The sequence below is a fragment of the Eretmochelys imbricata genome, chromosome 14 (assembly GCF_965152235.1).
Source record: "Eretmochelys imbricata isolate rEreImb1 chromosome 14, rEreImb1.hap1, whole genome shotgun sequence".
NCBI lineage: Eukaryota > Metazoa > Chordata > Testudines > Cheloniidae > Eretmochelys > Eretmochelys imbricata.
Window position 1 is genome coordinate 16,618,201 of NC_135585.1, and position 16,598 is coordinate 16,634,798.

A 16,598-nucleotide genomic window follows, 5' to 3' on the forward strand; every position below is an offset into this window, starting at 1 on the left:
AAAAAAAATGCAGCCCTTTTCATCATTTTGTTACAGCAGAATAAGCTATCCAGTGCTTAACACTTTACCACGACAGTCATCACAGGGCAGATTTACTTTGTGAACTAAAGGACATCTTGTGCTGATACAGGACAAATTTCTAACCCCACATCAAACTGAACAGAGGAACTTTCTAGTCTGAGAGACCAAAGAGCAGGTGATAAACTAATTCAGCAATACAAGTCAGTAGATGTTCTGGGAGAATAGGTGGTTATTGTAAAACAGTACGACCAATACAATAAGCCACTACCAAAAAAAAAAAAAAAATCTGTGTAGCTTTCATGGAAACAACGATAGATGGAAACAGGTTCACAGCTTTGGTGGATATGCAAAGAGATACCAAACGTCTTTTAGCTAGGATTAGCAGATTAGTTTGGTATCTTAATTAAACAAATGTATTAAGGTGGTGGTTTAGGATGGAGATGGTTAAGGTATGGGTAAATATTTGTGCATTGGGTTTGATTATTCTCCCCCACTCTGATGCAGCATGGTACCTCACCAGTTACCCTTGTATTTGGGTAGTCCTTTATGGCTAACTCCCTTCTTTCATCATTTTGCCCTCTCCTTTTTAATTACAGAACTAGGAAATGACTGGAGGATAGCGAAGAGGAGTCACACGCAGACCCTCTGCGCGCATCATACCCAAAGATGAGCAGACAAATGAAGAGCACATACGCCAACTATTATTTTCCCAGAATTCCCACTTCACCTACTACAATCCTCTATCAATACTCCAGCTAATTTGCAGCACCTCACACAACCACCACTGAGTATTGGGAAGGTATGAGAGAAAGCAGATTGCTTTTTAGGTATTATCGAATGTTGGACCCAAATCAATCTGACAACATCCCTTTAAAAACCACTGTTTTTGCTAGTCAAATACAGTTCTAGTAGTTTCTCTGAGCAGTATGGACAGGGTCCCCCCCGTCCCCCCTTTTGAAGAATGCTTGCCAAACAAGGCTACAAACTATGGTTCGGAATAAGAAAATTTCATCTAAGCTTACCTGAAAATTTCCCTTCTTTGAGCAATAAAGGTCCACAGATCCATTGCAATGGATACTTCAGCCAGCTTGCAGCTCAGGGCCAGAACCAGACCTAGACCTGCGAGCCACTGGCAGCAGGGGAATGCCCTGTCCCCTGAAGTTTCTCCCAGTTGAGATAATTTCCACAGCCAGGACCATTCAAATCTACTTTCCCTAACTATAGAATGTGTGTTAAATATACATTGAGGAAAAAAAAGTACAACGATTTCTCTTATTACAAATCATGGGAAATCCCCCCCGAACAAACCAACCCCAAATCTTTGGATGTCAATTTCCCTCTTTATTCTGGATGATCCATTTGTCTCCAGGGTGGGCTGCATCTGTGCACATCATTACTCAAAGTAAGGATCCAAATTTCGAATTTAGTGAATTTATAGACGATGGCTACATGGCCGATCTCAGTACAGAAGACATGACTACTCTGTCCTGAGTACAATACTGGATCTCAGAGAAAGCTCCCAACTTCAACAACAGAAGGGGAAGGAGGGATGAGAGGTCAATCTCCCTAAAAGGCAAACACAGTCCTGGACACCGCTGGAAATTGGACAGATAAATGATGAGGCAAAATGTTACGTTGGCTATTTAAAATAAAATGTTGACCTTTCCTTTTAAAAAAGCTCTGGCTGAGCTGCCTGAAGCTGGGGAGATGGACAGAGCTGCTGGGGGCGGAGAAGACCAGGAAGTCAGGAGGGTGGGGCATTCCCCTGCTGCTCATGACTGACAGGTTTGATTCTGCCCTTACGTGGCAAGCAAGCTGAAGAACCCATTGTAACAGATCTGTGGACCTTAGCAGAATGAAGAAAAATAATAGTGTCCATTCTGGTCAGAGAAGTCATCACAGGTAGGATAGTTATACTTGTGCTTCACCACACTTCCACTCAGGGTTAAGCTCTATCATCAGTTCATTTAACCAGTGACTAAGATAGATTCTTAATACCTCTTGGATTCTATAAAACACCTTGAAGGTATTAAACATCATTCCAGAAGTTAATGGCCTATTACACATTACTGAACACATTTCTAATACAAAATGTTTGAGACAGCCTTCCAAAATTGTCATAGAAGTTTTCTATATTACATAAAAGCATCCTTGCCTATTCTTTAGCATTTTTCCCATTACCAATCATCATGAGAGTTTACTTGCTAGCCTTAAAAAGTTACTCATCACAGCAAACGAACAGACCTTTGCAAAAGGTGATCTAAGCTCCAGAATCAGTAGGGATAATCCCTAAAACCTGAATGTAGATTGTAATTGTATAGTGGCAACATGCTGCACCTACATAGCATGTGATCCAATGTGATATGAAAGTCATGAGGAGGGATAATATGTCCAGAACAGAAGTCTCTGGCTGTGTCTGCACTGAAGATTTTCAAAAAGTTTCCTAAAATGAATATGCTCAGGTGCAGCTTTGCAGGTGTTTTTATTCACATGCTGTCTAACCTGCTTAGAGCAGGTCTAATGAACAGAGTACTTAACACAACAGCAGCCCACCTTCATTAGGGTTCCCAATATCACTAATACCACCTGACAGAAGTAGCATGAGCAATGCTGGGAAATTTCTGTCATGTTTCCCAAATGGAGAAATGGCCACAGAGGTCCTGCGATATTAATGTTTGGAAAATGCTTTGAAGATTAAAAGTGCAATGTAAGTGTTAAGTTGTCATTATCAGCAGAGAAACAGAACCCTATTTCTTAAAACAAAAATGATTTGTATATATAATCCTCTTTCATTCTCAAGAAAATTATAATAGTGTCTTGAAAAGTAGGTTAAAAAAAAAGTCTTGATGGAACTAATTCCAGCCCCTCTAGCACAAATGTATTTTACTCTAAGTAGAAGCTTCATCTTCCACTGAATGCGATGGAAATCCTGCCCAGTTACTTTTAATAAAAATGATGAACTAAGCCAGTAGAAAATCCCCTGCTACAATCTAAAGAACAGAGTTGACGCCTTCTTTTTTACCTGGCGATTAATTAGCTCTCTTCCCTCCTGGTCTTTGCTTCTCCCTATCTAGCCTCCTTACCAGTCAGAGCCCTGTCCTTCACAAAAGGCGCATCAACATCACAAGCAACGATAAGAACTTATCACCGAAGCAGTGTTTGATGTGTGCTGAATAAGGAACTGCAAGCGGTGCAATTTTTATGGTATAAAATAGCTGCTGCTTAATGGAGCAATGCCAGAGCCATTTGGTTTCTGTTCATCTCAGAAAAGAGACATGAACGGAGGCTGTGAATGATAGCATTGCAAATGCAAACTGAAGAGAGTTTTCCCTTTAAAATTTACTACGGCGGGGGATGGGGGGGGGGAGAGGAGAGAAGCTCAGACTTAACAGGTTTAGTGTGATACTGTTTACTCCCTTCCCCTCCCCAGATTTCCCACAGTTCCTGATCTTCATGTCTCTGGTTGCTTTCATACTGTGTTCGGCCATTTCATACTGGGCAGTGGCACCCAGAACTGTGACAAAGAAAACAAAGGCCATGATTTTTAGAGCTGGAGGCCTAAAATTGGGACTAAATCCACATTTAAGACCCTAAATAAATGACACAATTTTCAAAAGGGCTCAGCACTCAGCAGCTCCCTGTGATCCCAAAGGGTGGGTGGACGCTCAAAACCTTCAAAAACTGGGCCACTTGTTTAGGAGCCTAACCTTAGGCACCCAATTTTGAAAGTCTTGGCCAAATGCTGAAAAATACACAAGACAAATGAGCTTTTCAGCTTTGTGTTTATCTGTCCCCAAATACACCTACACATAATTAATCTGGGGTTACATAAGTGCTGAAAACTAGACACAAAGGGCAAAAACCTCATAAAAGTCTGCAGGTCCTATAAAGAAAGGTATACAGAGTCCAAAGCAGTATTTGATTTCATTTCTAATTATTCATTTGTTATTAAATGCCAATGCCTGGCCTTGTATAAGACACAGAAGGAGATGAGCTCACTGCCTCAAGTGGCTTACTAGCCAATAAATGTCCCCATTCCAACAGGTTATTACTCCTTTCACTAGAGGATGCCAATAATGCTGAACACAGGAATACTCTTAAGGTATTTAAAGTTAATAGTTTCAGAGTAACAGCCGTGTTAGTCTGTATTCGCAAAAAGAAAAGGAGTACTTGTGGCACCTTAGAGACTAACCAATTTACGTAGCTCACGAAAGCTTATGCTCAAATAAATTGGTTAGTCTCTAAGGTGCCACAAGTACTCCTTTTCTTTTTGAAAGTTAATAGTATGTATGTACACTTACCTATGTGCGCCCACAGTGAAAACAAATTAGACATGAAATGGATGATTTCTTTGGAAAAAAAATCTGTAGTTTTAACAGATTTTTATTATTTTTAAAATCTGACTGCCTTGGCCTTGTGCTTTTAACCTTCCTATTTGTAAGAATGGCTATCCTGTGAAAGGGGAAAAAAATATTGAATTCAATGCTTACCCAGCATATCTCCTTTAGAGTAGCTAAACTGCACATAACAAAAGAAATTTCTACATTCTTCCCCGCTACAAACTGGTTTGTCAGTGTCCAAAATGGATTTGTAGGAGTTAGAGGTGTCTCTTCCAGTATTTTTATAGAGAAGATTTTCATCCAGTGGTTAAACTTTCAAAGAGAGTTTCACTTTGTCAGATTCTCTGTGGAGCTTGAGCAACGTCTTAAAGCAATGAGCCCATAACTCTGCAGTCTGGAGACAAGGCTCAGCACAGCTTTCACTGCAGTACAGACATAGCCAACACACTGTAACTTTGTTATTATTATAGCTTTATGGCCTATTCGTTTCAATCACAGCTGGGTTCTGAAGGAAGATCCAAGACAACCTAAGAGGGGGAAAGCAAACCCAGAAACCAGTTCTGACTCTGCATTCAATTCAGGAATGAAGGTAACCACAGACACACCAAGGACGTTAGATTCCTGTACTACAATACTGAAGAGGCACAGTCGCATCCTGGTTGTGCCTCATGGCTGTCATAGGGACTTTCAGAGTCACCATGTGAAAATTTCAGCACTGCTGTACTTGAACAAATTTTCACTCAGTTTTTAACTTCCAACTGGTATCCTACTTTCTGACTAGGGTAATTACATGCAGCATAGGAGAAATCCCCCTTCACAGTTTCATGTTAAATCAGGTATTTGTCACTTCTTTCCCTGAACTGTTGGAGAATTGTTGTTAAACAACTAACATGCTTTACCCAAGAGGTAGCTGCAGTGATCCTTGCATGTAAAGTTTATAAAGCACTTAGGGTTTAATTGCATTAATCCTTTCAAGAGAAACCTGCCAATCTCGGGGGGGGAGGGAAGAAGAATCACATTTTTCTGAAAATGTTGTATATGCCATCATATGCCACCAATGCCCCTCTGCTATGTGTATTGGCCAAATCGGACAGTCACTACACAAAAGAATAAATAGACACAAATCAGACATCAAGAATTGTAACATTCAAAAACCAGTAGGAGAGCACTTCAGTCTCCTTGGATACTCAATAACTGACTTAGCAGTGGCCATTCTTCAACAAAAAAAAACTTCAAAAACAGACTTCAGCGAGGAACTGCAGAAGTGGAATTAATTTCGAAACCTGACAACATCAAACTAGGCCTGAATAAAGACTGGGAGTGGCTGGGTCTCTACAAAAAGTAATTTTCCCCTCTGTTGATATTCACCCCTTCTTGTCAACTGTTGGGAATGGGCTACATCCACCATGATTGAACTGGCCTTGTTAGCACTGGACCCCCCACTGGGTAAGGCAACTCCCATCTTTTCACATGCTGTATAATTATGCCTGCCTACTGTATTTTTCACTCCATGCATCTGATGAAGTGGGTTATAGCCCATGAAAGCTTACGCCCAAATAAATTTGTTAGTCTCTAAGGTGCTATAAGGACTCCTCGTTTTTTTTTTTGCTGATACAGACTAACACGGCTATCCCTCTGAAACCTGTACCTACTATAGTTATCCGTAACCTCCAAGATCACTATAGCTGAAAGAAGTTAACAGAAACAAACCTTATTTTTTCAGTTTATTTGGTGCATTTGACAGTGCTTTCTTTATAGCCAATTTCGATGTATCCCCTAAATAGTCAGCTTCTCTCTTTCTGAGAATACCATTATAACTAGGGCCCCACCAAATTCACGGCAGTGAAAAACGCATCATGGACCATGAAATCTGGTCTTTTTTACACTATACTATACAGATTTCATAGGGGAGACCAGCGTTTCTCAAACTGGGGGTCCTGACCCAAAGGAGGGTCATGGGGGGAGGGGTTGGAAGGTTACTGTAGGAGGGTCGTGGTATTGCCACCCTTACTTCTGTGCTGCCTTCAGAACAGAGTGGTTGGAGAGCTGCAGCTACTGGCCAGGCACCCAGCTCTGGAGGCAGCGCCCTGCCAGCAGCAGCACAAAAGTAAAGGTGGCAATACCATATAATGCCACCCTTACTTCTGTGCTCCTGCCTTCAGAGTTGAGTCAGGACCCCTATAGTTACAACACCATGAAATTGCTGATTTAAATATCTGAAATCATGAAATTTATGATTTTTAAAGTCCTATAACAGTGACATTGACCAAAATGGATCATGAATTTGGTATGGCCCTAGTTATAACCATCAACAGGAGAGCAGAAAAACCCCTTACACATCTCAAAAAAGATGGAATTTTAAAAGGACAACAATATTTAAAGGAGTGAAATATGGAGAAGTGACTTTTTCTGGAGTCAATTTCACAAAATTCAAGTTGATAGAGTCCCTTTTAAAACTGCTGTAATAGCCTGACTTGTCAGAGAATGAAGTCCCTGATAAATATGAGCAAACGTCCAGGCAAAAAGCTGCAAACGTACATGTAGGTGAAATGGTGATGGGATTAATTTGCAAACCTGACACCATCAGACTAGGCCTGTAGGATTTTTAAAGTATTTATTTAAATTTACATTTATTTGCTATTTAAACTCTGTCAACTTGAAATTTTTTTTTTATTTTTAAAAGGAGCCTAACAATTATTGTGGTTTCAGAATCACATAATACTATTTTTTAAAGTGTTTTTCTTCCCGCTTTATGACTATGTTAAAGACAGACGTCCACAAGTGGGAGAACAACTGTACTGGAGAAACAACAAAACTGAATTATACATTCAAATTCTGTCAAATGCACAAAGCAAAACTGAAAAAAATACTCTGTGTCTTTCAGTTCTAGAAACTGGAAATGTGTCGTGTAATAGTAGGTTCAAAGATTTCAGAGAAGAATGTTGTTTTGATTATGTTCCATTTTAAGAAAAAAGAAGCACATGCTGGGGAGGGAACAGGCAGAGTGGAAACAATGAAGCAGGTTCTTCCTAGCCAGCATGTAAGGAAGGTGTTATCAACCTTCAGAGCCTTTTAAATCCCTCAAGTAATTAAACAGTCAAGTGGGATGAGGCTTTTAGCTTTGCAAATGTCAGTTATTAACATTGCTCCTAGCGCCAACACAGACACCAAACATTAAAATTATGTCTCTTTTCTTTGACGAGAAGGGGGATCTGAGGGAGGGATATGGAAAGGTGGTGAAGGGGGAGGAAAACAAGTGAAATCTTGTCCTCAAAAGCATCTGTCAGAAAAATTCTGTTTGAATTCAATGCAGATTCTTCCAGGAGAGATGACAAAATTAAATTTTCAGAGCTGCTTTAAACTGTTTGTCTGCTCTCTGACTTGCATAATGTAAATGAAGGAGGATTTCTTATGAGGGTTGCAGCAACAGTCTCACTCACATAGGCAAGTACTTTAATGCTGGACTGGATTTTCATTCTCTTTTCTCGCTGGACATTTAACAAATGTTTAAGTCATTTTTTATTTTTAATAGTTATGGGAACTTAACAAATGGTTATTTTTCAGTTAACTGTAGGTCATGGTGAATGCAGCTGATTTGCTGCAGAATCAACACTAGAAAAGAGATGCTGCATTTCAATGCATTTCCCTGATGAAAGATTTTATGAATATTAAAAATAAAAATGGATTCAGTTTGCATAATTACACATGATTTCTTGGTTTGCCTATAATTCCATCACTTCCATGCACTTCATACTATATTATTTTCCTATCCTTAATGTCTCAAAATAAGTGCTAGCTGTTATTTAAGTTTCAGAGTAACAGCCGTGTTAGTCTGTATTTGCAAAAAGAAAAGGAGTACTTGTGGCACCTTAGAGACTAACCAATTTATTTGAGCATGAGCTTTCGTGAGCTACAGCTCACTTCATCGGATGCATACCGTGGAAAGTGCAGCAGATATAATGTCTGCTGCACTTTCCACGGTATGCATCCGATGTCCGATGAAGTGAGCTGTAGCTCATGAAAGCTCATGCTCAAATAAATTGGTTAGTCTCTAAGGTGCCACAAGTACTCCTTTTCTTTCTGTTATTTAAGTGGTTTTGATATTGCAGGCTACACAACGTTTCATTTTTATTATAAAATACTTGTGATGATCCCTGAGGCCTGGTCTACATCGAAAAGTTTTATCAGCATAGCTACATCAGTCAAAAAAAAAAAAACTACACCCTTGACCACACAGCCATGACCACAGCAGCTATTGAAGAGGGCATCTGTCGACATAGCTAACTTCATTAGGGGATGTGATGTTCCTACACCACAGAAAAAACCCTTCTGTCAGCGAAATTGCGTCTACACTATGGGGTTATGCCCGCCTAGTTATGCAGACATAGCTATGCTGTAGCGTAGATACAGCCATAGTCTCCATAGTGTAGACATACCTTTTGTCTATATAACCAGAGTCATATGAATCAAAGTCCTCAACCTGCAGAGCAAAATGGACGATCGAGTCAAGTGCAAATAACTTTGCAGTGGATATTCAGAGGGTTGGAACAGGTTATCCACTAAAGTGAATCAATTTTTCCCAGAACTGCAAAAATTCCAGTAAGCCTTCTCTAACTGCTGTGAATGTGAGGTGGTTCCTACGAAATCCCCAGAGAGACCAACTGAAATGTCAGAGGCAAGAGACAGTTAGATACAGCTTCCCCTGTTCAATAAAAACCAGTATTAATGGTTTAGGGTATTACATTTGCGTACCACATCAAAACAATTCCGCACAGCGATCAGCATTTATTCATGGTGCCTGACAAGAAATCATACTTATGTGACCCAGAACCATCCATCTTTACCTGTTAAAAGCTAAATACTCTACATCTATGAATTTCTAAACAGAAAAACATGCTGGCTGCCTTTGCAGATGGAAGGTTTTGCAGGCTCTTAATTTTTCATCCATCAATCATGGTTATGTATCACATATAAACTCTCTAGCTACAATTAACACCTGACTAACCCATACTGCATAATCTGAATTAGACTGGAGAGAAACTGCAAAGCACAGAATGCTGGAAAAACTGCAAAGCACAGAATGCTGGAAAAACTGCAAAGCACAGAATGCTGGAAAAACTGCAAAGCACAGAATGCTGGAAAAACTGCAAAGCACAGAATGCTGTGGGGGAAGGAGGAGAGGGAAGAGAAAAGAGGGTTGTTGCACATTTAGCCTAGAAGAATCACTGGGCACCTTCTCATCATGTTGCCCCTTGCTAATGGATGGCAAGTACATTTTCTACAGCTAGCCACATTACTCAGAATTTAGGACAGAGCCCACAAGGGCTGTTCCATACTCTGCAGCCTTAATTCCTACTGAAGCTAATGGGAGTTGATGGCACCCCATAACCTCACAGGACCAGACCATTACCACTGACTCATTTACAGTAAGAAGCACAGATTCCAGCCTGCAGGGATGGATCGCTTGATAAGTTGCCCTGTTCGGTTCACTCCCTCTGAAGCATCTGGCACCGGCCACTGTCGGAAGACAGGATACTGGGCTAGATGGACAGACTATTAGTCTGAACCTGTATGGGCATTCTTATGTATTTGGGTCTCAAAAGATAAGTTTGATATCAGCTACAAGAGGGATAAAGAGAAGCGACAGCATAGACCTTCACTAAATAGGAAGCTTTTATTCCCCACAGTGCAAATACGGAACCATGGTAGTTTAAAAGTTTAAATCAAAACAGATAACTAAGGGACAGAATCCAAACAAAAAGAGAAGTTTTGAAATAAATCAGACTCATTTCTTAAAAAAAAAAAAAAGTTTTCCTGCCTCATATTCATGACTCAGCATTTGAGGTCAAGCAATTATAGTAAAAAATAGTGGGAGGGAACAGGAGAACTGTGTGGGATGGAAGCAGAGCTGGATCTGCAATGAGACTTCAGGAGTAACTAGAGAAAACAAGAAGTTATCTGACATTAACAAGGCTGATCAGTCACTGAATTAACACTGAAGAGGCTTGCTGGTTAGGCTTTCTGGATGGAACAGCAGCAACAACAAAAAACTTAGAGCAAACTGCAGTACTAACTCGTTACCTTCACTAGCACCAAAACACAAACTTCCAACACAGTTCTGTCCCTGTGCCTTGACCCTGCTGTTCCAGTCCTGGATCCCCAAACAGTTTTGCCAAAGCAACTTGATCTGCATACTGCCGACCTACACAGCAAGGACATGCAGTACCAGTGCTATTACGAGGCAATAATGAAATGGATTTTTTTTTTCCATTGCCAGCATGTCATGCTGAGGGGGATAGTTGAAAAAACAAACTAGCACTATAGTATCTGTCACTTGAGGGGGAAAAAAAAAAAAAAAAAAAAAAAATCTAGAACAGCACTAACCCATCTCCCTTGGCACGAAGGTAGATGCAGTAAGACAGTTGTGTGCCTCTTTTACTACTGACGGAGTAGGCACTGTCTAGTGATTAGGGCATAGAACTGGAAGTCAGGAGATCTGACCTCCTGTGAACTCAACCACTGTGCCTCATTTTCTGCAACTAGAGAACAGGAATACCAGGCTTTGTGAAGATCAGAGGGTGAAAAGAGTTTTGGGATTCTGGGATGAAAGATAAGAGAAGGGAAAAGTATTTTTTAAATGGATCATAAAGTACCTATTAACATTAAATACACTTATGCATTTTTGCTCACTACCTTTCCTAAATGCAAATTGGGGGAGAAACTCTTGAAATGAAAGTTAGACTGGGTTCAAAGTGTTTACAATTACGAAAGCTTATGCTCAAATACATTTGTTAGTCTCTAAGGTGCCACAAGTACTCCTGTTCTTTTTGCTAGGAAAGTGGCTGCCACAACTTTCAGACACACATTCAGTCAGCAATGGCTCCATCTCTGTAGGATGGCAAATTAAATATAATATACACAGAGCAAGAATTCCAGTCAATGTGAAGACGGTACGTGTGTATCTTAAATCAGCAAGGAAGGCAATTCAGGTTTTGCTACATGATTTTAAGAAAGGGTTTTTAGATTTAGGATTTTAAGAACAAGCCAGGACACAGATAAGATGCACGCTCCCAAAACAGCAGATTTTTGGGCTATTCAGCAATAAAGATTTTCAAATGGTTTCAGTGTCTGAGATTACGTGCAGAGGACAGGAAGGCAGGTCTGAAAGGAGCATGAAGAGGTAAAATATAAAAATCTGGAGTGAATGCCAGAGTCTATGCTACCAGAGAAGAACCTCGCTACTGATACTATTCATGGAACCAATTTAGGAAAATAAACTTATTTTGATTCCTAAATATGGAATAAGCAAGCTTAACGTACTTGTTCCAATGGTGGGGCCAAAGGGTCTTCATCCATTACCATAGGTCCTAAATTTACATTCTGTTGTAAGAGGATAATTTTATTAAACTTTGTATTAATACAGGCAATCATTTAAATCCAAGCAAACGTTGGTCTGCAACATTTACTCTCACAAAATATAAGCACAGGAAAGCCAAAAAGCTAGTTAGGATCAAGAATGGAAAAGATTAGCTTGTTATCACTGTCCATTCCCTAACATATTAGGAAGATTTACTTTTAACCTGATGACGTCGCTTTAGAAGGACAAGTTAGGAATGGTGATAGGCTTCTAATTCAGGTTGCCTGGTTATGTAGCTTAGAGAAAAGCATTGGAACTTTCCACATTTGCATAAGAAGTTAGTGGTTATTTATTTTCTGCTATCCTTATACGTTGCTACAAGAGCCTTTTCTGGATTTCGGCCCTCTTTGGTGCTAAATGCGTGCACTTGCCAGTAATAATATTTTACGCTGAAAGAGCTCCTATCTAAAGATCTTAAAGTGCTTTACACGCATCGATGAATTAAGCCTCACAACACCTGTGTGAGGTAGAGGAGTGTCCACATTTCCACATAAGGACACTGAGGCATAAACCAAAAACATTTCTACATGCTAGGGTAATGCACTATGGGGGCATGATTTCTCAAGCACACTAACACACTGTGCATTAATCCGACCATTTGGCCCCTGCTACTGCCCATTAAAAGTTCCCTAGGGCACTTTTATGTAGTGTTTCAGAGCAGCAGCCGTGTTAGTCTGTATTCGCAAAAAGAAAAGGAGTACTTGTGGTACCCCTTTTCTTTTATGTAGTGCTGTTTCAAACACCTCCCTTGTGCTCACGGCTACTCCATGCAGACAAGCCTCAAGTGACTCGTTCATGGTCGTAAGTGGTCAATGGCAGAGCTGGAAAAAAGAATCCAGTCTGTTGACTCTAAGCCTTGAGACTATCTCTAGTCCCTCTCCATTGCAAAACTGACTAATAGTAAGAAAAAGTAAAAAGAATGAGGAGTACTTGTGGCACCTTAGAGACTAACAAGTTTATTTGAGCATAAGCTAATAAGAAAAGTAGGCTTTCAAAAGAACTGGGAGGAGAGTGGAAAAGAATTTTAATCTCAAATCCATGATTTAATTTTATCAGGCTTTAGGTAATCAAGTCAAATACTTTCCAAGAAAGTGAAATTTGCAATCTCACAGCTAGAGGTACCTTTGCAAGAGTCAGACTCAAAGTTGTATTAAAAAATAGATACCCTTGCCTACAGTTGGTTACTAACACCATAAACTATTAAAATGGCAATTAATGTTCTCCTCCCAACCACAATTATGTGGCGTTTACATTCTGCATCTCTTATCTTAGACAACGAAAAAGAGTTGATGTGTCAGTTTCACATTTCGGTTCTCACCTATTAATAGTGCAATGGTTAAGTCAGAAGAAATACTGGGAAGATTATTTAAAAAGCTGTTTGTAGCAAAAAAAATTATTTCATGGCTATACTTCTATTGGCCTCAGGTTTTTGAAAGATACTGTTTTTAACTAAAATTAAATTTCAGTCCATCTTGTACCTGACGTTCCCATCAATTTTGTCATTGGGGCAGATTTTCAAATGGAAAGTCAACAGGACAATTTAGGCACTTCTGTCTCTTGCACCCTAACTGAAGTTATATGACTATAAAAGGGAAAGGAAAGGAGCTACTCATTTAAGTGGTCTCCTTTGAATTCTGTTACATTCAGGACTTCTGTGTTTTCCATATTGCAATGTGATATAATATGAAATCTGTTGAAAATATAACATGTTGAAATCTGAGAGCTTAATGTTAGACTCCTAAATCCATATTTACACACTCCAAGAGCCCTGCTTTAGGAGCTTCTGAATGAATTTGAAAGGTTAACTTTAGGAACCAAATTTAAAAATTTTGGCTGAAGATTTTATTTGAAAAGCAATCATTATCACTTAAGGACCACAAATCCAAAATGAGGGTTTTGGATTTTCTTTTAAAAAGAGATATTGTGAATATATCTTATTCATTTTTCATATATTTTAAAAAAGATTCAACATGCCTAGTGACAATACAATCTACATTTGGTTCTACTTATTAGTGTTGTGATATCTACTGAATTACAAATGCATTGCTTTCTTCAACAGACTTCTGTTGCATGATTTTTGAGGAGGCGGGTAAAAGATTGTGCTAAGAGATTCATATCTTCACTTACCACCATAAAATAGCATACAGCCTCTTTCTGTTTCGCACAGGCCTTCTGTTCTGTGAGACACCCATTCATCCCAGGCCCCTTTGTATTATGTTAGAGTGCCCTCTCTCTCTTTTGTCTCCCATGTATTATCAGGCACTGTGCGTAAAACCCAGCAGTAGACTAACTTTGGGAAGTGGGAGTACTCCAAACCAGACCTCAAACACTCACACCTTGCAGCCTTTGAACTATAATGCAAGGTCACAAATTAACATGTGCATGATTGATAGGAATAATAATTCAGAAAAAAAAGTGCAAATCTATTAATTCACTTCATGTCTGTACACCACTATGTCACACTGAAATCTTTCACAGTTAAAAGCTATTATACTTAGCAGTTAACTCCCCTATGTTCAAGTTTTTAAAAAAATACTTAGTGCACCCACTTCTCCCCAAAGAACAGAGAATCTATTACAGGGCACTGTTTAATTCACCTTCACAGACAATGGCCTTTACCAGTTTTCTGGACTTTTTAGGATTATTTTAAAATTAAACCAAAATCCAAATGAGTAAGCTATATTTTGATCTCCTCGATGCAGGTAAGAGTCGTATCCTCTCCAGGTTAGAGAGGCAAGGAGATTTAATTACTACCTTTAAAGCCTCCTGAAAGAAGGGAAATATATTTCAACCCCAACAAAATTAGCATACGTAAGAGGCCAATGAAACTTCCAACAAGAGAGAACAGATTACAGTAATAAGGAATAACAACAATCCCATCCCAAAGTGCCCCTTGATACTAGGAATAATTGCAGGATACGTTTTCCCATTAAGAGACAGCTGTGCCCTTGGTATCTTACCATCTGCATAACCCCACAGGCGAGCGTGACAATGGGTGGATAAGGCCCCTGCCCCTAGGAAGTCACAATCCCTTTGTTGTTACCACTGGTGTCCCTGTGCAGAGTATGCTATGCAAAGACTGTATTGGCAAATGCCAGGAGCGCACAGGAGCTGGAACTAGGGGTGCTGCCGCCGCACCTGCTGGCTCGACGTGGTTTCCATCACATACAGGGGGGTTACCATTTGGTTCCAGGGCTCTCAGCGCCCCGACCGTCCACACTGTTCCAGCGCCCCTGCATGAGCGGATGCCTGTGCGGCCGGGGGGCGCACATGACCGAGGAGCTCCACGGAGCCGCCCAGGGCAGGGCCGATGATGGTGGCGAGGAAATCTCCCTGCCACCGACAGCCCCGGGAAGCCGGCGCAGAGGTCCGGGAAGCGGGGATCCCCGAGCGGGCCGCGGCGGGCAGGGTGGCAGCGCACCCACGCGCGGGGAGCAGCCTGCCGGGCCCGGCCCCGGCCCCGGGCTGCACCGTTTCCACGCGCGGGGGGGGGGGGCGGCCCAGTCCGGGGGGGGGGGGGCGCGGCAGCCCCTCGCCCAGGCAGGGGAGCCGCAGAGGAGCCGCTCACCTTGGTCTCCTTGACGTGCTGCTTGATGCCCTCCGGGTACCACTGGACCCGCACGTAGCCGCGACGCAGGGGGCTGGCCCGGCTCTCCTCGGCCCCGCCGGCCCCGGGGCCCCCGCACTCCGAGCCCCCCGAGCTGCCGGCCCCGGCGCCGCGGCCGCCCTCGTCCTCCTCCGAGTCGGAGTCCTCGCCGTGGATGAGGCGCACCAGGCCGAAGCGCACCGAGCCCCGGTAGCGGCCCGACACCAGGTCGTGAGAGAAGAGCAGGCGCTGCGAGCCGCCGGCCGGGGCGGCGGGCGCCGGGGCCGGCTCTGCGGGCTGGTCCGCCATGGCGCTCGGGCAGCGGCGCGGGCAGGGCGGGCGGGCTAGCGAGCGAGCGGCCGCCGGCAGCGGCGCGGGCAGGGAGGGGGGAGGAGGAGGAGGCCGCCCGGGCCGAGGCGCAGTCACTGCCCGGGGGGCGGGGTCCGGCAGCCCGGCCCCGCCCCCCGCCGGGGAGCCGGATGCGGCGAGAGGGGGCAGGGAGGGGGGAGGAGGAGAAATAAGGGGCGAGGAGAAAAGGGACGGGAGCCGGGGGACAGAGGAAAGGGGATGGAGCGGGAAAGGAAAAGGGTAGGAGCCGGGAGGAGTGAAGGGAAAGAGCGGGAAGAAGAGGAGAGGAAGGAAGATAGATGATGGTGCTGCTGCTTCGGATAGTCCAAACAGCTAATTAAGCCTCTCCTCCGCCTTCCCGGGGATTAATTATTAATAATTATCTCTAGAGGCCCCAACCAAGACTGAAGCCCCCTTGTGCTAGATGCTGTGTGTACCCGGGGTGAGAGACCGTGCCTGGCCTGAAAGAGTTCACCCTCTGAAAGACAGGCAAAGGGCAGGAAGGGAAGCAAAGGCCTGAAGCGACTTGTCTAAGGTGACACAGCAGGTCAGTGGCAGAGGCAGGACTAGAACCCAGGCCTCTTAGTCACCAACCTTATGAGCAAGGCCTCAAAACCATGCTGATCATCATCTAGTTTCCAGAGGCCAAGGCACCCAGCACACAAAGTGTAAATGCATTCCAGTGAAACTGAGTGACTCTAGCTTTAGGGTCGACTGCAAAGTGCCCATTTCCTCCTCTCCTTGCCCCGCAGCTCCTCAGGGAAGCAGCACTTATACCTATTGGCTTCAGAGGCATTTTTTTGCTTTCCCTAATTCAGTGTTCTTAAGATTTTGTTTCAAGCAGGAAAAGGGCCTCAGCTAAGTTGTCAAGGGAGCAGGTCTGGGT

The 16,598-nt window shown here is 42.4% G+C and overlaps 1 protein-coding gene across 1 annotated transcript in view; it reads right to left on the reverse strand.

Annotated features, from left to right (window-relative positions):
- Positions 1-15,673, reverse strand: part of UBE2O (ubiquitin conjugating enzyme E2 O) — a 92,012-nt gene extending 76,339 nt beyond the window's left edge. Inside the window, exon 1 of the mRNA XM_077834350.1 lies at positions 15,347-15,673. Within this exon, the coding sequence (XP_077690476.1) occupies positions 15,347-15,673 (327 nt within the window). The remainder of the gene's footprint in view (positions 1-15,346) is intronic.
- Positions 15,674-16,598: the final 925 nt, after the last annotated feature.